Source organism: Biomphalaria glabrata, chromosome 10 (genome assembly GCF_947242115.1).
Source record: "Biomphalaria glabrata chromosome 10, xgBioGlab47.1, whole genome shotgun sequence".
NCBI classification, from domain to species: Eukaryota; Metazoa; Mollusca; class Gastropoda; family Planorbidae; genus Biomphalaria; species Biomphalaria glabrata.
The window spans coordinates 36134728-36159087 of record NC_074720.1 but is presented as its reverse complement, the minus strand read 5'-3'; the positions used below and the strand labels follow the sequence as shown (position 1 = coordinate 36159087).

General features: G+C 36.4%; 1 protein-coding gene across 1 annotated transcript in view; it reads left to right on the top strand.

Annotated features, from left to right (window-relative positions):
• LOC106062446 (glutamate receptor 2-like) overlaps nucleotides 1-24360 on the top strand; it is a 74548-nt gene that overhangs the window by 39056 nt on the left and 11132 nt on the right. The window contains exons 3-12 of the mRNA XM_056043313.1: nucleotides 5346-5525; nucleotides 8930-9052; nucleotides 12542-12712; nucleotides 14218-14414; nucleotides 17350-17406; nucleotides 17748-17990; nucleotides 19588-19701; nucleotides 20910-21038; nucleotides 21506-21703; nucleotides 22034-22168. Coding sequence (XP_055899288.1) covers nucleotides 5346-5525; nucleotides 8930-9052; nucleotides 12542-12712; nucleotides 14218-14414; nucleotides 17350-17406; nucleotides 17748-17990; nucleotides 19588-19701; nucleotides 20910-21038; nucleotides 21506-21703; nucleotides 22034-22168 — 1547 coding nt within the window. The remainder of the gene's footprint in view (nucleotides 1-5345; nucleotides 5526-8929; nucleotides 9053-12541; nucleotides 12713-14217; nucleotides 14415-17349; nucleotides 17407-17747; nucleotides 17991-19587; nucleotides 19702-20909; nucleotides 21039-21505; nucleotides 21704-22033; nucleotides 22169-24360) is intronic.

Here is a 24360-nt window from a genome sequence, read left to right as displayed (position 1 = left end):
AACAAAACAAAAAAAAAATGGACGCATTCTACAACAGTGCCACTTTATGGAAAGCGAATTAATTTCGTATTTTAATCCCAGGTAGCTCTGCGATCATCTGCAATATGTCAGACGATATGTTCTTCGCTATTTCAATATGCGCAGAGAGAGGGGGGGGAGAGAGAGAGCGAGAAAAAAATGGAGAGAGAGAGAGAAGGAGTGAAAGAGAGGGAGAGAGAGATAGAGAGGGGGCGAGAGATGGAAGGAGAGAGATGGAGAGAGAGGTGGAGAGAGATGGAGAGATGGAGAGAGAGGTAGCGAAATGGATAGAGATGGAGAGAGAGGTAGCGAAATGGATAGAGATGGAGAGAGAGATGGAGAGAGAGAGGTTAGATAGAGATGGAGGGAGAGATGGAGAGAGAGATGGAGAGAGAGGTGGAGAGAGAAATGGAGAGAAAGGTAGCAAAATGGATAGAGAGGGTAGATAGAGATGGGAGAGATGGAGAGAGAAATGGAGAGAGAGATGGAGAGAGAGATGGAGATAGAAATGGAGAGAGAGGTAGCGAAATGGATAGAGAGAGAGGGTAGATAGAGATGGAGGGAGAAATGGAGGGAGAAATGGAGGGAGAGATGGAGAGAGAGATGGAGAGAGAAATGGAGAGAGAAATGGAGAGAGGGGTAGCGAAATGGATAGAGAGAGAGGGTAGATAGAGATGGAGGGAGAGATGGAGGGAGAGATGGAGAGAGAAATGGAGAGAGAAATGGAGAGAGAGATAGCGAAATGGATAGAGAGAGAGGGTAGATAGAGATGGAGGGAGAGAGAGAGGGAGAAATAGAGAGGGAAATAAGGATAGAGAAAAAGATGAAGTGAGAGAGAGGGAGTGAGTGGGAGAGACTGAGAAGTAGGGAAGGAGACAAGAGAAACAGAAATCAAGTCATAAAGCCATATTTACACAAGTGCAGAAAGGAGAAGTTCCATAAGGTCGAGTTTCCAGGCACAGCCGATCGTTTCCCAGCTGCGAGATCATCTCCTCTTTCTTTCACGGCTGACCGATTTTGCAACGTAGTGGTTTTAAGCTGTTTTAACAGCATGAACAGGAACAGCTGTTCTAATTATCACATCACACTCTCTGGAGATTTTCAAAAAGACCACAAAAAAATGTTTGACGCGATTTTGGTTGCCAGATTTTCTTTCAAGGCCAATGTCATTAGCATAAGGATTAAGTAACTCGCGGAAGTCTTAAAAGAAATTCTTCCCATCCTCCCCACTTTCTATGTTGTCCTTTAAATGTCCGCCATCAAACGCACAAATCTGCTAATCATGAACAGAGAAGTGTACAGGGGGTTAGAGCGTGGTCAGGGAAACAGTACTCAACTAGAACTAGATGTGTTGTCAGGGAAACAGTACTCAACTAGAACTAGATGTGTTGTCAGGGAAACAGTACTCAACTAGAACTAGATGTGTTGTCAGGGAAACAGTACTCCACTAGAACTAGATGTGTTGTCAGGGAAACAGTACTCAACTAGAACTAGATGTGTTGTCAGGGAAACAGTACTCAACTAGAACTAGATGTGTTGTCAGGGAAACAGTACTCAACTAGAACTAGATGTGTTGTCATGGAAACAGTACTCAACTAGAACTAGATGTGTTGTCATGGAAACAGTACTCAACTAGAACTAGATGTGTGGTCAGGGAAACAGTACTCAACTAGAACTAGATGTGTTGTCATGGAAACAGTACTCAAATAGAACTAGATGTGTTGTCATGGAAACAGTACTCAACTAGAACTAGATGTGTTGTCATGGAAACAGTACTCAACTAGAACTAGATGTGTTGTCATGGAAACAGTACTCAACTAGAACTAGATGTGTTGTCAGGGAAACAGTACTCAACTAGAACTAGATGTGTTGTCAGGGAAACAGTACTCAACTAGAACTAGATGCGTTGTCAGGGAAACAGTACTCAACTAGAACTAGATGTGTTGTCAGGGAAACAGTACTCAACTAGAACTAGATGTGTTGTCAGGGAAACAGTACTCAACTAGAACTAGATGTGTTGTCAGGGAAACAGTACTCAACTAGAACTAGATGTGTTGTCAGGGAAACAGTACTCAACTAGAACTAGATGTGTTGTCAGGGAAACAGTACTCAACTAGAACTAGATGTGTTGTCAGGGAAACAGTACTCAACTAGAACTAGATGTGTTGTCAGGGAAACAGTACTCAACTAGAACTAGATGTGTTGTCATGGAAACAGTACTCAACTAGAACTAGATGTGTTGTCATGGAAACAGTACTCAACTAGAACTAGATGTGTTGTCAGGGAAACAGTACTCAACTAGAACTAGATGTGTTGTCAGGGAAACAGTACTCAACTAGAACTAGATGTGTTGTCAGGGAAACAGTACTCAACTAGAACTAGATGTGTTGTCAGGGAAACAGTACTCAACTAGAACTAGATGTGTTGTCAGGGAAACAGTACTCAACTAGAACTAGATGTGTTGTCAGGGAAACAGTACTCAACTAGAACTAGATGTGTTGTCAGGGAAACAGTACTCAACTAGAACTAGATGTGTTGTCAGGGAAACAGTACTCAACTAGAACTAGATGTGTTGTCAGGGAAACAGTACTCAACTAGAACTAGATGTGTTGTCATGGAAATAGTACTCAACTAGAACTAGATGTGTTGTCATGGAAACAGTACTCAACTAGAACTAGATGTGTTGTCATGGAAACAGTACTCAACTAGAACTAGATGTGTTGTCAGGGAAACAGTACTCAACTAGAACTAAATGTGTTGTCAGGGAAACAGTACTCAACTAGAACTAGATGTGTTGTCAGGGAAACAGTACTCAACTAGAACTAGATGTGTTGTCAGGGAAACAGTACTCAACTAGAACTAGATGTGTTGTCAGGGAAACAGTACTCAACTAGAACTAGATGTGTTGTCATGGAAACAGTACTCAACTAGAACTAGATGTGTTGTCAGGGAAACAGTACTCAACTAGAACTAGATGTGTTGTCATGGAAACAGTACTCAACTAGAACTAGATGTGTTGTCAGGGAAACAGTACTCAACTAGAACTAGATGTGTTGTCATGGAAACAGTACTCAACTAGAACTAGATGTGTTGTCAGGGAAACAGTACTCAACTAGAACTAGATGTGTGGTCAGGGAAACAGTACTCAACTAGAACTAGATGTGTTGTCAGGGAAACAGTATTCAACTAGAACTAGATGTGTTGTCAGGGAAACAGTACTCAACTAGAACTAGATGTGTGGTCAGGGAAACAGTATTCAACTAGAACTAGATGTGTTGTCAGGGAAACAGTACTCAACTAGAACTAGATGTTTCAAAGGCGTTGTTAAAAACGCGGGAGAGAAAAAATATCGGATCTGTTTCATCCCTGCGCTCAGCCCCCGCTCCCCTCAACATTTATCAGATTCCTTATCCTTCACTTATCCTTATCCTCTTGGTCCCGATTATAAACCTCCCAATACAGTCAATGAAAGTTTCCATTAAGTATTTGGTTTGACCTCTTCCTAAAATGTATTGTTACTTGGTAAACAGATAGATGTCATCTATAAATCTGATAGGTCAAGTATTCTTTTCAAAGCAAAGGACTAAGTATTCCCTGTTTAGAAAGCTTAGAATAATTAAGATAGTTATACTATGCAGTACTGTGCAGGGTAATATTTTATTTTCCTAGGAAATTATTTCAATGTGTTCAATCTTGAAAGTTTACTGTCACATATCAAAATACAGGACATGGTCATAACACAGTATCTCTACGCATTACTTTCTCACACTGAACATGATCTCCAGCCAACGAAACCTCGAAAAAAAACGGATGTCATGTTCCAGACATCACCCAATAAAATCTACTCAGCCAAAAAGATCACCGTAAATAGACAGCGCCTTGACCTGGTGAACACCTTCAACAATCTGGGGGGGGGGGGAACAAAGTATCAAATGACGCATTGCTTTTAAGAGATACTGATAGGCGTCTGATCAGGGCCAGTGGTGATTTTGGATGCCTCCAAGTGACAGAGTGACGAAATAAATCACCTCGCCTGCCTACAAAGTCAGCGTCTATCTAGCAGTGGTTTCCCCTTTGTGGATCAGATACACGAGTATTTACAGAAAACAACTAAGACTTCTTGAACGCTTTCATTCAAGATATTTGTACACCATCATGGACATACTGTGGTAAGACTGCACTACAAACAGCGATATTTTTGCAAATGCTGGGACGAACTTCTTCAAGTCCGACAGTCACGCTGGGCAGGGCACGTATCCGGTATGGAGGACGAACGTATGCCTAAGGAAATCGTTTTTAGTGAGCTGAAAGGTGGTCGGCGAAACAGATATGCCCGACGGAAACACTACTTGAGAATACTAACTCTGTGTTTTTAAGTCTCTTAGGAAAAAATACGTCATTTTAATTTGTTACAAAGTGTATGTTTTACCCAATAACGTAGAGAATTTGCATCACTTGATGTTTCGTGCTAAAGCCAGAATGAATACACTAATTGCAATATTAACCATCGGAACGTAACCATTTGAGAAGTTACACTGCAATAGAGCAATAGTTTTACACAAAAGATGTAAAACGACACCACCTGAGCTTTTTTTTTTTTTCCACATTGTTGGTGGACTTCAGAGACTTTCTATTCTAATCGACATGTACAATTACATTTAGAACTACCAGAACACATAATCAACTCTTTAGATTGTTAGTCTTTACCCGATCGTTCATTTTGGTAATTAAAAACATATTTCCGAAATAACTTCGGGTATATGTCTTTCCTTAAGAAATTATTCAACCGAGCGGTCACCTGGTATTTACCGTTAATTCTAAAGAAACACATCCGAAACGTGGAAAATATAACAAAACCACAAAGTGGGCGGCCGATGCGGAATGACTGATGAGAATCTAAGTGAATGTAAATTTGTTGTAGATTTTGTTGCAAAAATAATCATTTGAATTCTGTGGTTGCTTTGTATTTCTTATCTTTGAACAGTTCTTTCCCCTTTTCAACAAATGATAGAAAAAAGGTTTAATTATTTACATACCCTTTTAAAGCTATGTTATGTTACTACGTTTAACTATGTTATTATGTTGTTGTTTTTTCTTTAGGAATTGTAAACATTCTTATTTAGTTTTGAAAGTTAACATTTTTACGATCAAGTTTTAGTCTTGAATGATGGACAGATTTTTTTAAAATTATAATTTAAGTGCCCTACTTCATGTATTATACATTAGCTTAACTTTTCTGTCTCTCTAATTGCGTCATTGACAATTTCTAAATCTTCATTCTGTCAACAAACTAGATAAATGCTTGAGAAAATGTTTCTTCTGTCCAGGTATGTTGTCCGCCAGTAACAGAGACCTGGTCACCCAGAAGACCATACAACAGTACCTGAACTTTACCGACACGGTCAACAACTGCTTTGAGAAACCTCACTACATCAACCTGCTGATCAACAGTACGCTAAAGATACCTGAGCATGGCTGGACCTACGTCCAGAGAGGAATTGAGAAAGGTATGTCTCCAGCTTAAGTTAAACTATTAATAGATTCCATTCTCACAGACTGTGTAACTCAAAAACTACACAAACTTTGATCTCTCTTTCTTTTTTTTTTTCAAAGGATAAAAAGTAAATTAGTCGCTAACAGAAATAATATATATCAATAAGGATAAATACTTTTCAATAACGTTAATTTAAAAAAAAATGTGAGAATGTACAAATAACAGAAGTAAAACGACATTGTAACCCATTCCCTCCGAATTAACGAAAACAACGTTGATTTTACCCCAATAAATTACATGTATTTTTGGTTTTATAAACTTGTATTTATGTTAGATAAAAAGAGCACGCGTTCTCCTATAATTCTATACCAAAAGTAACGTTTTCTGGTTACATACAGGGAAGAATGTGCAAACGTGAACGATAAACGGAGGAACACTTCTTGCATGTTGAAGTGCGGAGATAAAAGAGTTAAAGTAAAAATGAAAACCTAAACTAAAATTGGTGTCAGAGAGATAGAATAGGAAAATATATGCATCACGAGTATAGTAAATTAATGCTAAAAAATAGAAAAATTCAAACTAAATTAAAAACAACAGAGATGAAATTTATATTAAAACTTAAATAAAAAAAATAACAAGCAAAATGCCAAAAATCCTTTAAAAAAACAACAAATACAGACAATTGAAGGGGGAGCATTCCGCCTTTACAACATTTGTCAGAAAAAATGTACAAGTTATTTCCATTCCCTTATTCGATATCAAACAAAATGATTTATTAATAACAATAAATTTACTAAAATTTACCAATTGATTAATTTTGTTTATTGATTCATGTTTAGAGTATCAACTTGATCGAAGATTGCGTGTGGGGGAAATGGTGTTAACAATTATTTAAGGGGACTAAACCCTACTAATTTAGCCATATCTGAAGGATTAATTTCTCTGTTGGTATCAAACAAAATAAATAATTACGAGTAATTAATACGACAATTGGTAATTTTTTTTATTATAAGTAAAAAAAAAAAAACAGCAGTAAATAACATCACAATATATTGTTGCAGCAGTAAATAACATCACAATATATTGTTGCAGCAGTAAATAACATCGTAATGTATTGCTACAGCAGTAAATAACATCGTAATGTATTGCTACAGCAGTAAATAACATCGTAATGTATTGTTACAGCAGTAAATAACATCGTAATGTATTGTTACAGCAGTAAATAACATCGTAATGTATTGCTACAGCAGTAAATAACATCGTAATGTATTGTTACAGCAGTAAATAACATCGTAATGTATTGTTACAGCAGTAAATAACATCGTAATGTATTGCTACAGCAGTAAATAACACCGTAATGTATTGTTACAGCAGTAAATAACATCGTAATGTATTGCTACAGCAGTAAATAACATCGTAATGTATTGTTACAGCAGTAAATAACATCGTAATGTATTGCTACAGCAGTAAATAACATCGTAATGTATTGTTACAGCAGTAAATAACATCGTAATGTATTGCTACAGCAGTAAATAACACCGTAATGTATTGCTACAGCAGTAAATAACACCGTAATGTATTGTTACAGCAGTAAATAACATCGTAATGTATTGTTACAGCAGTACATAACATCGTAATGTATTGTTACAGCAGTAAATAACATCGTAATGTATTGTTACAGCAGTACATAACATCGTAATGTATTGTTACAGCAGTAAATAACATCGTAATGTATTGTTACAGCAGTACATAACATCGTAATGTATTGTTACAGCAGTACATAACATCGTAATGTATTGTTGCAGCAGTAAATAACATCACAATATATTGTTGCAGCAGTAAATAACATCACAATATATTGTTGCAGCAGTAAATAACATCACAATATATTGTTGCAGCAGTAAATAACATCACAATATATTGTTGCAGCAGTAAATAACACCGTAATGTATTGCTACAGTAGTAAATAACACCGTAATGTATTGTTACAGCAGTAAATAACATCGTAATGTATTGCTACAGCAGTAAATAACATCGTAATGTATTGCTACAGCAGTAAATAACATCGCAATGTATTGCTACAGCAGTAAATAACACCGTAATGTATTGTTACAGCAGTAAATAACATCGTAATGTATTGTTACAGCAGTAAATAACATCGTAATGTATTGCTACAGCAGTAAATAACATCGTAATGTATTGTTACAGCAGTACATAACATCGTAATGTATTGTTACAGCAGTAAATAACATCGTAATGTATTGTTACAGCAGTACATAACATCGTAATGTATTGTTACAGCAGTAAATAACATCGTAATGTATTGTTACAGCAGTAAATAACACCGTAATGTATTGTTACAGCAGTACATAACATCGCAATGTATTGTTACAGCAGTACATAACATCGTAATGTATTGTTACAGCAGTACATAACATCGTAATGTATTGTTACAGCAGTACATAACATCGTAATGTATTGTTACAGCAGTAAATAACATCGTAATGTATTGTTACAGCAGTAAATAACACCGTAATGTATTGTTACAGCAGTACATAACACCGTAATGTATTGTTACAGCAGTAAATAACATCGTAATGTATTGTTACAGCAGTAAATAACATCGTAATGTATTGTTACAGCAGTACATAACACCGTAATGTATTGTTACAGCAGTAAATAACATCGTAATGTATTGTTACAGCAGTAAATAACACCGTAATGTATTGTTACAGCAGTAAATAACATCGTAATGTATTGTTACAGCAGTACATAACACCGTAATGTATTGTTGCAGCAGTAAATAACATCGTAATGTATTGTTACAGCAGTAAATAACATCGTAATGTATTGTTACAGCAGTAAATAACATCGTAATGTATTGTTACAGCAGTACATAACACCGTAATGTATTGTTACAGCAGTAAATAACATCGTAATGTATTGTTACAGCAGTAAATAACATCGTAATGTATTGTTACAGCAGTAAATAACATCGTAATGTATTGTTACAGCAGTAAATAACACCGTAATGTATTGTTACAGCAGTAAATAACACCGTAATGTATTGTTACAGCAGTAAATAACATCGTAATGTATTGTTACAGCAGTACATAACATCGTAATGTATTGTTACAGCAGTAAATAACATCGTAATGTATTGTTACAGCAGTAAATAACACCGTAATGTATTGTTACAGCAGTAAATAACATCGTAATGTATTGTTACAGCAGTAAATAACATCGTAATGTATTGTTACAGCAGTAAATAACACCGTAATGTATTGTTACAGCAGTAAATAACATCGTAATGTATTGTTACAGCAGTAAATAACATCGCAATGTATTGTTACAGAAGTAAATAACACCGTAATGTATTGTTACAGCAGTAAATAACATCGTAATGTATTGTTACAGCACTGAAAGAACAGGGAGCTGACCAAGGCATACAGCCGAACCTAATCATCGGTCCATTCTACACTAACCTAGCCATAGTCCTCCAGAAGATAAAAATACCATACATCATGACGGCATATAAAGGTAAACTAATACAGATGTTGCTATACTTATTTCTCAGCTACTCTTTGTACACATGTAAAAAATCATGCTATCTTCACGCTTGCCGTATTCACAAAGTGAATTATTAACAAGTATTTACAAGTGATACATCGTGCATCATAATTTAGCAAATTTTTGTTGTAAGCACCTATCATATTTAGAACACTTTTGTTGTAAGCATCTATCATCCAAGGCTATTTTGTCTTTCTTAATTGTTGTTCCAAACCAGCGGTTCTCAACCTTTTTAGTTCAGAGACCCCTTTTCACAACAATGCGGCGACCCCAAACAGTAATGTTATTTTCGTTTATAAACATAAGTAACTGTGCTCTCGCTAATGGTATAAAAATGTAATCCACATGTGAATATCTGTTGTGTATGACCAAAGTTTTGTTTCATCAGGAAACACTATGTCATTGCCGTATGTACATGAAATAGATATTTCGTAATATAAGAATCTAAACTCATCAAACCACTCTCTCATTGCTTTGTTTGATTGATAACTTCTACTACTGCCTTCTCACATTTTTAATCCGATCTGTGTCGGCTGATTCATTTAAAAATGGTAGGATCTTATTTTTAACATGCTTTTGGAGAAATTAAGGCGGTACATATATATTATTAGTTTTTGTTTATTACCTTATATCTTGGCTAAGGAAAACATGACTTTATGATTTTTTTTTTCTAAAGGAAACCTCAGAATTTGCGCTATTCAATTTTAGTTTTATCATCATAGGAATCCTTGGGCCTTAGGCCTCTTTTCTTTGCCTCTTTTTTGGGCTTTATGTGCCTCTTTTATGGGCTTTTTTTAAAATATTTTTTTTATATTTTTTTTTATATGTTTTTATTTGTCATGATTTTTTTTCTTTCTAAATATCATTAAAATGTCATTTGTGTGAATATAGTGGTAAAGTTTTTTAAATATAAATACATATAAAACATTGTTAGAATTTAGGTATTTATCTCAATGCATTTGAGAACACATTTTAATTGTACATCCTTGGTATTTCGAAGAAAACTATTTATATATGACCTAATGTTGATTTTCTTACATATTATCTGGCGAGAATGTCAGCTTTATACAGTGGCGTAGCTAGGGTGGAAAAGGAGGGGGGGGGGAATCCAGGGAGGGCCAAATCAGTGTTTTTTTATATTAAATATTACGCACAATGCAGGGGCCCCCAAAGAGGTAAAGCCCGGGCCCGCAAATGATCAAAAATTCGTAGCTAAGCCCCTGGCTTTATAATACCTATATAATATACCATATACGTTTAAAAGAGAAATTAGTCATTAATAACTAGCTCTATATTGTTACGATTTTCTCTACCAGGCCATCTGAAAACACTTCTAAACACAAACACAACACAGCACATCTAACACAAGAACTTGACCACAAGAGCTTCAATAAACAATGTGGCGGTTTCATGACAAATACTTGCATCAACAGCCAATGCAACACAATTGTCTACACTAACTTCAAATGCTTTCTTGTACACAACAGAACTGCCTAACTAATCACTACAAGTCTCTCTAGCTCGTACAGCTACAAGTCTCGAGAACTCGCATGGTACCGCACAGACCTTACTGCCTTGCTGTCCTGGACTCAACTGTCCTTTCTTACACATTATCTATCGTCCGTAAAGGCTTTCGATCACTTGTCCACAACACTGGTCATATTTGCGTGGACTGGCTGTAATGTTCCTTGTTCAACAGCCGTTGACCTGTTTGATTCACCTTTGTCTAGTGTGTCAGTAGGTGACACACACTTTAACCCTATCAGTCCGCCACTGGGGTTACAACAATATTATATGCATTAATGTTGTTAATAATTAGCTTGAAGCATGGGCGTAGCCAGGAGGGAAAGGTTCGAGGTTCAACCCCCTCCCCCCCCAAAATGAAATTCCGCCCAACCCCCGCAAAGAGAGGATGAATTTTGTGACTGTTTTTTTGCTTTCATTTTGTTTATTGTAAGTGAGATTTTAATGTTATACCATCACTTGCTCAGCCTAGGAAGGTTTTGAGTTTAAAGTCCTCCCCTACAGAAGATTTTGAGGTTAACCTCCCCCCTTTCAATAAAAAAAAGCCAACGACAGTCACCATTTTTTTGTAGTTTAAAATCCTTTCTTCAATATAATAATAATGTAAACAACAGCCACCTATTTCTGTGAGTGTGGCCAAGAGAGGGTTTTGAGTTTAAAACCCCCTCACAGATGGTCTTGAGTTTAAAACCCCCTAACAGATAGTTTTGAGCTTAACCCCCCCCCCCCCAAAAAAAAAAAAAAAAAAAAAAAAACACCAGATGTTTTTGACGATAAAACTCCTTTTTTTCGGAAGAAAAATCCAAAGCAAAGCAAACTACAGTCATAAAGTCCATGAGCTTAGCCAAGACAGGATTTCAAGGGTACCAGACCTACTTTTATCTTCAACCAAAAAGAAATAATAAAGCTGCAATTACTTTTTCCATGAACGTAACCAAATCAGGGTTTTGTGGTTACCTATCCCATTCAATAAAAAACTAAGGAAAACTATAGTTTACCGATTTCTACCATTCGCTGGGCTCCATTGATAAAGTGCTTTGAATAGCAGATTTGCTTTTTAAGCTACAATTGTTTAATTTAAGAGTAGCAGAGTAATGCACTGTAGATACCTCAGAATGTGCATTTGTTTTTCAGTTTTAAATACTGGCAATAATGCTCACAGCATTCTCCCAGACAGCATAGCTGGTAAGGGCGGGGTGTCTACTGTCCACAAGGTTTTCACTAAGTCCAGGAAGAATCTATTCTATGTATAAAAAGTTCGAAAGAATGAAGGGTCAGGATGTAATGAAAATTACGTACACACACACTCACATACACACACACATATGTTTGGTGGGGGAGAAAATATTAACCCTCAAACGCCCTCGGTCTAGGACTCTAGGGTATACAATTTGTCCACCTGTCAAACAAATTATTTACTAAAATTTAATGAGTTTGTCAGGTGAAGTTTAAGATACAACATTAGAAAACTTTACGATACAACATTAGAAAACTTTACGATACAACATTAGAAAACTTTAAGTTACAACATTAGAAAATTTTAAGATACAACATTAGAAAACTTTAAGTTACAACATTAGAAAACTTTAAGTTACAACATTAGAAAACTTTAAGTTACAACATTAGAAAACTTTAAGATACAACATTAGAAAACTTTAAGATTTATTTTCCACTTCGTTGTTCATAATATGCTTTTTTTTTTACTGTTTGACATTTTCCGACATTTTGTATCATATTTTGTTTTGCAACTTTGTCACAACTTTATTATAACTTTGTTGCAACTTTTGTGGTCTCGGCTATGTCTTAGCTTTGTTTTCAAAAAATTGTATCAACTTTGTTTCGACTTTGTTTAAATGTTGTGACAACTTTACCTCCAACTGTGTCTTAACATTGTTTCAACTTTATACTATTTCATTCTCGACATTGTATCCTCAGGGTTTGACTGGATAGACATGAGTCGTGTCCAAGACACCATCAAATGGAAGACGTTAATCGAGATACGCCCCCCAGCGGCGGATCTCAATCGCGCCATTGTGGACTACTTCATCGTCAAGCAATACGAGAGCGCTCTGATGATTATGCCAGAGAGCGCCGCTGATAACCAAGGTACCGACGTCACTTCCGTTAATAAAGGTGTCATTATGGTACTGACTCGACTGATATTGAAAACATATATAGCTCCTCCTTCGTGATCGAAGATGAACACATTTCTCATTTCCTATGGACTCGAAGATGACAGTGAAGTCCAATCCTTGCTTTAAAAAGCCGACCGCATACGTGGCATGGGTGGGTTTAGTCAGTTGCAGATAGGCCTGCTTCTTCTTTCAGCTTTTTGTTGGTTCGGCGCTCTTTCACCCTGGCCACTCTTTTTGCTTCAAATCTTGAGACTTCGAGACTCACAGCTTCACGCAATAAGACTGACACAATCGACACCACTGACATTTAAACCTGCTATTGACAAACCTGCTATTGACAAACCTGCTATTGACAAACCTGCTATTGACAAACCTGCTATTGACAAACCTGCTATTGACAAAATAGACAGTGTGGCACTGCAAAAACAACAACAAAACTGTCTTACAAAAGCAACATTAGCCAAATGTAGCATTAGAATAGCTAACCAGATTCACAGCCAAATGTAACATTAGCCTAACTAACCAGTATCACAGCCAAATGTAGCATTAGTCTAGCTAACCAGTATCACAGCCAAATGTAGCATTAGCCTAACTAACCAGTATCACAGCCAAATGTAGCATTAGACTAGCTAACCAGTATCACAGCCAAATGTAGCATTAGCCTAGCTAACCAGTATCACAGCCAAATGTAGCATTAGTCTAGCTAACCAGTATCACAGCCAAATGTAGCATTAGTCTAGCTAACCAGTATCACAGCCAAATGTAGCATTAGTCTAGCTAACCAGTATCACAGCCAAATGTAGCATAGCCTAGCTAACCAGTATCACAGCCAAATGTAGCATTAGCCTAGCTAACCAGTATCACAGCCAAATGTAGCATAGCCTAGCTAACCAGTATCACAGCCAAATGTAGCATTAGCCTAGCTAACCAGTATCACAGCTAACCAAAAGCAAACTTAACAATATCACAGTCAGCCAGTAGCAGCACACGTAAAACAGTTGCACACTCAACCAGAAACACAATTAACTATTAGCAGACTCAACCATTATCATAGTCAGACTGTAGCACATTCAGTTAGTAGCACACTGACCCGATTAGTATACATCACCAATGTGTATGAGTACAATGCTGATGAATATCAAGCTGAATAATATTTCAGTTCTTACGAAGCGTATATTAACTCTTTTTGTATGTCTGTCTGTCTGGGTGGATTCTGTTACACCTCTTTTCTCCCACTCTTCAGTCTCAGATCAAGTTGAAAATGTTGCACGATTATTCATTTTCAATGACAACTACTAAGTAAGAAAAGAACACAATTAATTGATCAATTAGTGGTAATTAATTTATATTTTTTTTTTGTTAAATATAGAAAAAGGGAAATACACTTTGCAATATTGAGTGATTTGTTTTTATTAACAAATTATTTATTTTTAAAATATTTTGCTTCTCCTCTATTCCATGTTCCTTCGTGTGCAGAGTGCCACAACCTGGCAGCCACGATGTTGAACAACAGTTTGTCTTTGATTCCCTTCACGGTGGACCCCAGCTCCAGCGCCATCAACGAAAGTGTCTCTGAGGTGCTCCGGAACGCCCAGCTGTCCAGCCAACAGCGAATAATAGTCTGCAGCCCCCGAGATACCAGGGACAATTTGATTCGTAAAGTCTTAGTGAAGGTAAGCACTAGTAAAGATTGTTTTAATTATATTCATGACTCTTTTAGTGCACTACAATTTAGAGCATTCTAATTTAGGTATTTTGTAGATTCTAAATAAGGTATCTTGTAGATTTCCGTAGATAAATAACCACTAAAAAAGTAAAAGAGTATTTTATCTCATTTAGTACTACCGTCATAAGATAATAAATAGAAACTCTTTAGCACTTAAAAATAGTATCAATATTCACGATTTTATTTACCCATTGCAGATCAATTTACGAATGTTTTTATAGTATTTTTTTATAACACAATTTTGATCATCTGTTTTTGTACAAATTAGAACAAATATCAATTCTTCTAATAAGAATTGTGATTGTATCATTTAACTTCTAATAAACTTCCTAGTATGCCTTATTATTGCAAGGAGTCTTTGTGGGACGCTCTGCATAATCCAATTCCGCTAATGACAGCCCTGATAAAGAAAGATCTATTGCTTAAAGGTCGCTGCGCAAAATGGTCATGTACTTTAATATATCTATTAAACTCTTAGGTGAAAAACATTTGAGTCGAGTTTGGAATTCCCTATGAAAACGTGTTATAAATAAAAGGTGTCATCCACATTTAATAAAAAGATGAATATATTTGTGTGGCCAATTAGGCAGTCACTTCCTTTATCAAATTTCTAAAAAAACAAAATCATCCTTAGAGTAGTTTATTATCTTATAGTATTCTAAAACTACAAACAGACAATGCAGAACTAATTAATGGTAATGTCTTCAATTCTCAAGATTATGGATCAGTAGTGTTTCACATGACCGTGCAAACCCAGATGCGACCTTCTTTTTTTCCCACAAATGGTGCAGACTGAGCTGTTGTCCACCGGGGGTCTATTTAAGGTTTCTTTACTTATTATGCAGCTTTAACTAGTGCTTTTCTATGGGACTCAAATGTGAGTCCTGTGGGTTCGTGAGAGCTCTTCTACTGTGTCTAAAGCTTCTCAAGCGTTCTTTTCAAAGGAGCCTTTACTCCATAATGGGCATACGCCAGCAGTGCTACCTTACAAAACAGCCCAATTCTGCTGGAGTGTGTGAACTATAGAGAGGCAGTGCTTACCATTCGACAGCTGCGGACGCTTATTATTTCGTTTGGGGGGGGGGGGACGACTGCATGACAGAGGCGATCTTTTTTTCGAGCTCAAAGGAGGATGGCATAACAGAGGTGTCACCCGTAAGCACTATAAAGATCAACACAGGCGCCATTTTGCCCTAAGTGGCATAGATGGAAGTAGCTGGCAGCAGAATGAATTAAAACATTCCTGTAGTTATACAACCATCCACACGTCTTTCCTCACTAAAAATACATTGATGATTCTACAAATACTAGAGTGTTTCATTATATTGTTACTAAGTGCACTACTACCTACAAAGAGTACTGTAAAGCATTGTGTTGCTTCACTACAACTAGAAAATGATCTGTTACTTATGTCAGTGCTGAACTTTACCAATCTGGACTTGTCTGATACCCAATTTATTTGCTGCTTCAGTGATGCCCAACCTTAATGTGTAGATGCCCAACCTAAATTTGTAGATACAGTGATGCCCAACCTAAATATGTAGATGCCCAACCTAAGTGTGTTGCTACAGTGCTGCCTACCTAAATGTGTAGATACAGTGATGCCCAATCTAAATTTGTTGCTACAGTGATGCCCACCTAAATTTGTTGCTACAATGATGCCCAACCTAAGTGTGTTGCTACAGTGATGCCTACCTAAATTTGTTGCTACGATGATGCCCAACCTAAGTGTGTTTCTACAGTGATGCCCAACACACATTTGTTGCTACAGTGATGCCCAACACACATTTGTTGCTACAGTGATGCCCAACTTAAATTTGTTGCTACAGTGATGCCCAACCTAAATTTGTTGCTACGGTAATGCCCAACCTAAATTTGTTTCTACAGTGATGCCCAACCTAAATTTGTTGCTACAGTGATGCCCAACCTAAATTTGTTGCTACAGTGATGCCCAACCTAAATTTGTTGCTACAGTGATGCCCAACCTAAATTTGTTGCTACAGTGATGCCCAGTGATAATAAGATAAAAATCTACACGTCTTTCCACACTAAAAATACATTGGTTGATGACTCTAGAAATACTAGAGTGTTTCATTATATTGTTATTAAGTGCACTACTACCTACAAAGAGTACTGTAAAGCATTGTGTTGCTTCACTACAACTAGAAAATGATCTGTTACTTATATCAATGCTGAACTTTTTGTCTGGACTTGTCTGATACCCATTTTATTTGCTGCTTCAGTGATGCCAAACCTAAATGTGTAGAGGCCCAACCTAAGTGTGTTGCTACAGTGATGCCTAACCTATATATGTAGATGCCCAAACTAAGTGTGTTACTACAGTGTTGCCTACCTAAATGTGTAGATACAGTGATGCCCAACCTAAATTTGTTGCTACAGTGATGCCCAACCTAAATTTATTGCTACTGTGATGCCCAACCTAAATTTGTTGCTACGGTGATGCCCAACTTAAATTTGTTGCTACGGTGATGCCCAACTTTAATTTGTTGCTACGGTGATGCCCAACCTAAATTTGTTGCTACGGTGATGCCCAACCTAAATTTGTTGCTACAGTGATGCCCAACCTAAATATGTAGATGCCCAACCTAAGTGTGTTGCTACAGTGCTGCCTACCTAAATGTGTAGATACAGTGAAGCCCAACCTAAATTTGTTGCTACAGTGATGCCCAAACTAAATTTGTTGCTACGGTGATGCCCAACTTAAATCTGTAGATGACGGATATCGTCACATCACGGACAGGACCTGGCCCCACGTGTCGTAATATGAACCTCTTAATTTTAATTTACTGCTTAGAAGCATACGTATTAATATCACCCTTAAAATAATTATTTTTAATATGTCCTATTTCCTTATCCTTCAGGCCAGATCTTATGGAATGTTGCACCAGCCAGACATGACTTTTTTCTTCATGGATCCGGTAGGTCATTAATTACTGTCTCCTCTTCCTAGATAAACTTTGAAATAATCTATTTTTAGTATCAACAACATTCTAACGAAAGGGTTGCCAGCTGATCAGTTCAACAATATCATTATTCACCTAAATACACATTACACTCAGGCTGTCAAGAGTTTTGTAAAATGGAACTGGTTGGGACTCGATTAGGAATTTGGCGCGAGACGTGGTACGTTTTATTAAAGGGTTGACATTTTGGCTTGGCGACAATGACGTGGCGATTGAAATAGAGGTATTATTATAAGCTATTCAAATGTCATCAAAACACTGGAACACGTTCTAAATGTGTGTTTCTTTGACTTCAGGCTTCTTACTACGAACCTTTCTCTGGGGCCAGCAAGATGTACGAACTGGGGCTCTTCTCTCGGCGCTGCGAGCTACTGGCGTACCGCTACATCAGGCCTGAGGGCACTACCATAGAGGAAAACAACGCGGCGGCCATCGACACTGCCAAGCTGACGTCTTTGGCCTTGGACAAGTACCTTAGGTTACCCAAGAGTAATAAGGATGTCATAGACAACGAAAAATTTCTAAGGGTCATCAAAGAGGTCAGTTTACATACTTTTTTTTTGTTAATGTGTCATTTTTTTTCGTAAACAAAAACAAATGCTGAGTTCTCTGAGATAAGAAACTGAGTTATTAAGTTATTATTATTAAGCGAAGTTTTAAGTTTATCTCTTTCGGTCAATGCGATTTTTATAAATTTTTAAAAACTAAATTATTATCTGAACTGTTATTTTAAAAAAATATTAGGAAGCTATTTTAAATTCACTTTAATTGGTTTTTCATTTAATTACTAATTAGAATCCTAATTAGAGAGGATATTTCCAACATGTGTTTTGTAAAGAGTACCAAATGTTTAACTTCGTGTTTTTCGCTGGACATGAAGATTAAATATACAGGCAGAAATACACCAAAAGAATCGCTGCTTGTAATTCATTCTTTAAAGAATAATATTTTCTACATGCTGTTATTCTTATGAACGAATGCTTCAAATGCCATCGAGAGGTCCTTCAAGTCTAACGCATTCTGTCTTTCTTTCATCAGCACTAGGCCAATAAGATTCAAACTTAGACTACATCGGCACCACGTCCCGGGCGGTTAATTATCGTTCTATAATTTCTGCTCTTGTAACCTCTATGATCTATAATTAGCACAGGGGTTGTATCTTTTTGATGTTTCAATAGTTACCTTATAGAGGAGATACTTACTAGATGAACCAATTACAGCCGTCGGGAATGACCCACAGGTGTTAAGAAAACTTGAGCTATAGATAATAGTGCTATTGTTTATTTTGAAGTGGAAACTTGTCGTCTTCAAATGTTCAGTTCTGTTAAAATGTGTTGTTTCATTCAATACGTATAGTATTGGTAATAATTTTGTTTTAGTTAATGAAGAGCTTTTAGAATAATGTATTAGAGAGCAAATTAGAGGGAAATGATTGACGTGACCTGGTCTAAGATGATGTTGACCTCATTCAGTCGTAAAACGACTTAGATTCGTGTTGTGGATGGTAAGTATCAAAATCTGGGCATTTGCTATGGTCAGAACGATGTCGTCCACATTCAGCAGCTTCTTCCCCCCCCCCTCTCCACGGAGCCGATGTCTCCTAAGTCTTAAGGAACGGAAAACGACGCATACAGTTTTGCGCAGCAGCTGACTGTTAGTAATCGGCTTCTGCTTTTTCAACAGGGTTGACTCATGTAGCCTCTATTTGAAGTTAGAAAACTACGGAAATGCGTTGAAGACCAGCTTAGGCGCCAACTTGCTTCAACTGACATTGAAGAGAGCACCTGGCAGCAGGCGTCTTCCAAACGAGACAGCTGGAGATTTCTTACAAAGGGCGGCGGTATACAAATTTAAGACCAAAAGAAAGTCCACTGCCGATAACAGACTAAGCAGACAAAAATAAAAGAACCAAAATCAATGATAATGTCTTTCATGGATGTGACAAATATGTAGGTCGCAGCTGGGACTGCTTAGCCACGAAAAAAAAGTACTCCTCGGAGAAACGCCTTGTATTATTATTACTTAAATCAAATGTTGTTTTTTTCATGAATAAAGATATAGAACAATGAACAGATGTATTTTCTTTTTTAGTTGGCATATGTCGTTCTCATTTTAAATGTCTTGTTTTTAATCCAGACCAATTTTACAGATGGACGAACTGGGAAGATTTACTTTGACAAAAATGGTCAGAGGAAAAATTTTCACTTGTACCTGTACGACCACGGGGGAGAGGAGAGCATGTACAAGACGGTCAGTTCACATTGGGGGGGGGGGATATTTACCAACGTAACTAGTGGCGGGGGTATGGAAAGTATAATCAGTCGGTAATGTTATCTATGAAATTTTGAATATCTGTAAAGTAGGCTCATACAAAGGATTACAAATAATTAGAAACACTGATAGATAGATAGATAGATAGATAGATAGATAGATAGATAGATAGATAGATAGATAGATAGATAGATAGATAGATAGATAGATAGATAGATAGATAGATAGATAGATAGATAGATAGATAGATAGATAGATAGATAGATAGATAGATAGATAGATAGATAGATAGATAGATAGATAGATAGATAGATAGATAGATAGATAGATAGATAGATAGATAGATAGATAGATAGATAGATAGATAGATAGATAGATAGATAGATAGATAGATAGATAGATAGATAGATAGATAGATAGATAGATAGATAGATAGATAGATAGATAGATAGATAGATAGATAGATAGATAGATAGATAGATAGATAGATAGATAGATAGATAGATAGATAGATAGATAGATAGATAGATAGATAGATAGATAGATAGATAGATAGATAGATAGATAGATAGATAGATAGATAGATAGATAGATAGATAGATAGATAGATAGATAGATAGATAGATAGATAGATAGATAGATAGATAGATAGATAGATAGATAGATAGATAGATAGATAGATAGATAGATAGATAGATAGATAGATAGATAGATAGAAGGTTAGATTGATAGATAGAAAGAGAAACACAGATAGATATAGATAGATAGATAGATAGATAGATAGATAGATAGATAGATAGATAGATAGATAGATAGATAGATAGATAGATAGATAGATGGATAGATAGATAGATGAATGCGATTCACTCCTCTTATCATGGCACTGTCATTGGTCTATATTAACATTTTATTTGCATAATAAACAATTATGGGTAGGTAGAGACATTGTTAGAGTGCTAAGATTTTGAATACAATAACATTGTAGCTCTTGTAAATCAAGCTTTTAACCATAATTTACAGAGTCAGAAGTAAAATTGTTAAATGCTCTAAATGAAAAAAGAATAAACGTATATTTCTTAATCCACAAGCTAGGACAAATTAATAAAAGTCCTTTTTTTTTTTACTTGAGTGCTTTTAAGTTAGTATTCAATCTATTTTTAACTCTGCATTTTCTTTCATTTTTTTAGATTGCAAGGTGGGGTCCGAACGGTGCAAATTCTGACTTGCGCCTTAATCTGACCAACTCGACCCAGCACGACAATGGTGACCGTGAATATGGAATAATGCCAGACTTAGTTCGGATAGTTGTAGTCGAGGTCAGTTTTAAATTCACTTCCAATTTAAAGATCATGATTCTACTTTTAAAACAACTAGATGTATATTAATTGTGTAAGGTATTTCAACCATTATTACCGTATCGCCAGGTTTGTTTGTTTATAAAATGTTTTACATGTTTCGGATGTTCCTTCAGAGTTGAAGATAGTTTACTTCCTAGTCCAAACCTCCCTCAGGACGACGGGGGATGGTTGCGGGCAGGGTTTGAACCCGAGACCATCGATAAATCCAGCTATACTGATATATGTTATTTTTTTTTATTAATAGAGAAGCAATATAATTATATAATTAAATTCTTGTAAAATTTTACTTTTTTCTAAAGCTCATCCTGTTGTGATTTGATTTCATTTGATGTAAAAAGATGTGATTTATAAGATTTGATTAATATGATTGACTTTGCTAGAATCTGATTGTTTGAATGTGAATGGTTTGATTTATATCTGTGCAGGAAGATCCATTTGTCATAAGGCGGAGTGAGCCTATCTTGGGGGATTACTATGAAGGTTTCTCAATAGATCTCATCAAAAGACTAGCTCAAGAGCTCAAGTTTAAATATGAGCTCTATGTTAGCCCAGGCAACGTCTACGGAGCTAAAAATCTTCTGACCAACCAATGGGACGGAATGGTCAACGAGGTTCTCAGCGGTGTAAGTACTAAGTTTAAATACTAGAGTACTTCTAAGCGGTGCAAGTACTGAGTTTAAATACTAAAGTACTTCTAAGCGGTGTAAGTACTGAGTTTAAATACTAAAGTAGGGCCTACTTCTAAGCGGTGTAATGACTGAGTTTAAATAATAGAGTCCTAAGCTGCCGCTTGTCGAACCTCGAGCCCCCTTCATAGGTAGCCTCTCGAACAAGCATCCCACATAGTAGAAATTAAAAGTCTTGTTTGTGATTAGATAAACTCCTATAGCGTATTTGTATTTGTCCAGAGTTCTTGTCCTTACAATTCTATGTTCTGATTGTCTCCTGTACAGAACGCTACGCTGGCCTGTGGCGCCATCTCTATCACCTCCGCACGTGAAACAGTGATTGACTTCAGCCTTGGCGTGGTCAGTACTGGGGTCAACATTCTGGTCAAGCGCCCAGATGAGGACCTAACTATCTTTCAGGTGAGTCTGTAATGACATTGTATTATTACCACAAGTAAAAAAAAAAAAAAAATTAAATTATAAAAATTGGATTATAGCTCAATCTGTTGTGGACACTGAGCAGTGGCTAGTGGAAGAAAGAAAGGAAACTTTCATGAAGGAGAAGGTCAAGAAAAGACACTTTAATCCCCGCCACCACATTTCATAAAACGATTGCTGTAGACCAGTGATTCCCAAAGTGGTCTATATAGACCCCCAGGGGTCCACGAAGACTTCCAAGGGGTCTACGAAAGGGAAAAAATAAACTGGGGGTCTATGAGTTGTCCATGGGGGTCTACGATAATGGATTTCATTTCATTTGTGACTTTAATTTTCACTCCCATTTATGTAATTATTTCCTACACTGATATATGATCTGTACCTTAGTTAATCTTTTAAATATTTATCCTGCTTTTCAAACGAAAAATGTTTGTATTTAATTTCAATACTTATTTAAATATCTTAATTTTGTCTACATGTAAGTAATGTTTAACAAAAAGAAATGTATATTGTACACCGATGATTATTTAAAATTTGGACTTCATTCTTTCCTTGTCAAACAAGCGGTTGCCTTAGTGCCTTTTTACGACGATATGAAACTAATTACGCTGGAGGATAATTTGAGACGATGCCACCCCGATAAAAAGATAAAAGTTTTAAAAAGATAAGTTCAGAATAGACCCACAAAATCTCTCTTCGACATCATAAAGAGAAGATGATGGTTTGTGAACGACTTACAATATCTCTTTATTTATAGTCAAATACGGAAAACATTTTGGGTAAAACATTGATTTTACCTGCCGTTGAAATAGTTTTAAAAACTGTTTTACACAAACCTACATCTGATATTATTAAACACATTTCTTGCAACTATACAGTTCAAGGGAACATCAGTGTTGTCTTTATATGAGAAAAGAGTCCTTGTAATCACAACTAATTTCCGTAAGGATCAATAAAGCAGTCTTAGTCTTAGTCTTAGTCTTAGTCTTAGTCTTAAAAGCTTCTTATGTAATTCTTTTCAAACGACATAAACAGTTTGGGATCAGCGGTCTTGCAGGCCCTGACAGGATGTAGCACTGTTTGCTGCAAACTGCCTAAGGGTTGCTGGCTCCTTATTTTTTCTCAGGGTTGACTCACAAAACCCATGTTTATAGTTGCAAGACAGCAGAGGTTTGAATTCAGATATCCTTCTGCTTGGTGGGTAGAAAACCCAGGCTAATGAGTCCCGCCTGTCCAAGGCTTACTGGTTTTGGTGCTAGTGACTCGCCTTCGCCACTTCTCCTGTTAGTGAAAACAGTTCTCCGGACCCAATATTTGAGCCACACATGAAAGATCAAGAAATACAAGAGAAACTGATGTTTGTGAAAAAGTTTACAAGAATCCCTAAAGCAAATTAATTAATTAATATTTAATGTTTCAAAGACTACTTTATATAACAACAAATTTCTATAGGAAACATCCGTAGCAACGGATGATGAGCCCACAAAAAAAAAACACTTCCAGTGTGTTTGATGATTCAAGAAATATATATTTTGTTGTTTTATTTGGTTTAAATTAAATTTTATCAATAAAAATGACATCTGTATAACTTCTAATGCAGCTTTAAATTACTTTTTCACTCTGAGACTCACTACATTTAGAAATTAGTTTTAAAAATGTTGATGAATTTGCAAAAATGCAATATAAGTTAAGCAGGGGGTCTACCGCAAATCAGAAACCATGGCAAGGGGTCCACGAGGCAAAAAAGTTTGGGAATCACTGCTGTAGACCCTATTAAAAACCAGAAAAGATAATAACAAACATCGTACCATGGGACACAACTCGGGGATGTATGTTCTTAGAAATAAGTTATTTATTACAAAACTCCTTGCCAATTTTTTAAATTCGTTATTCTTAAAAATAGACAGTCAGCAAAAAAAAAAATGAAACGATGTTTCTAGATTTACAGCGGGAAACGAATTACCAATATTCTGCTACTACGCCCTTGCGCATGCTCCATTGGCTTCCCGTGGAAGCGAGAATGGATTACAAGGTCGCTACACTTTGTCATCAGTGTATATATAACAATGAGATGCCCCTGTACCTTAGAGAACTGATTACTCCATACGTCCCCCAGAGAGCCCTGCGCTCAATGGACTCAACGCTTTTAGTGGTGCCACGTTTCTCCCTCAAAA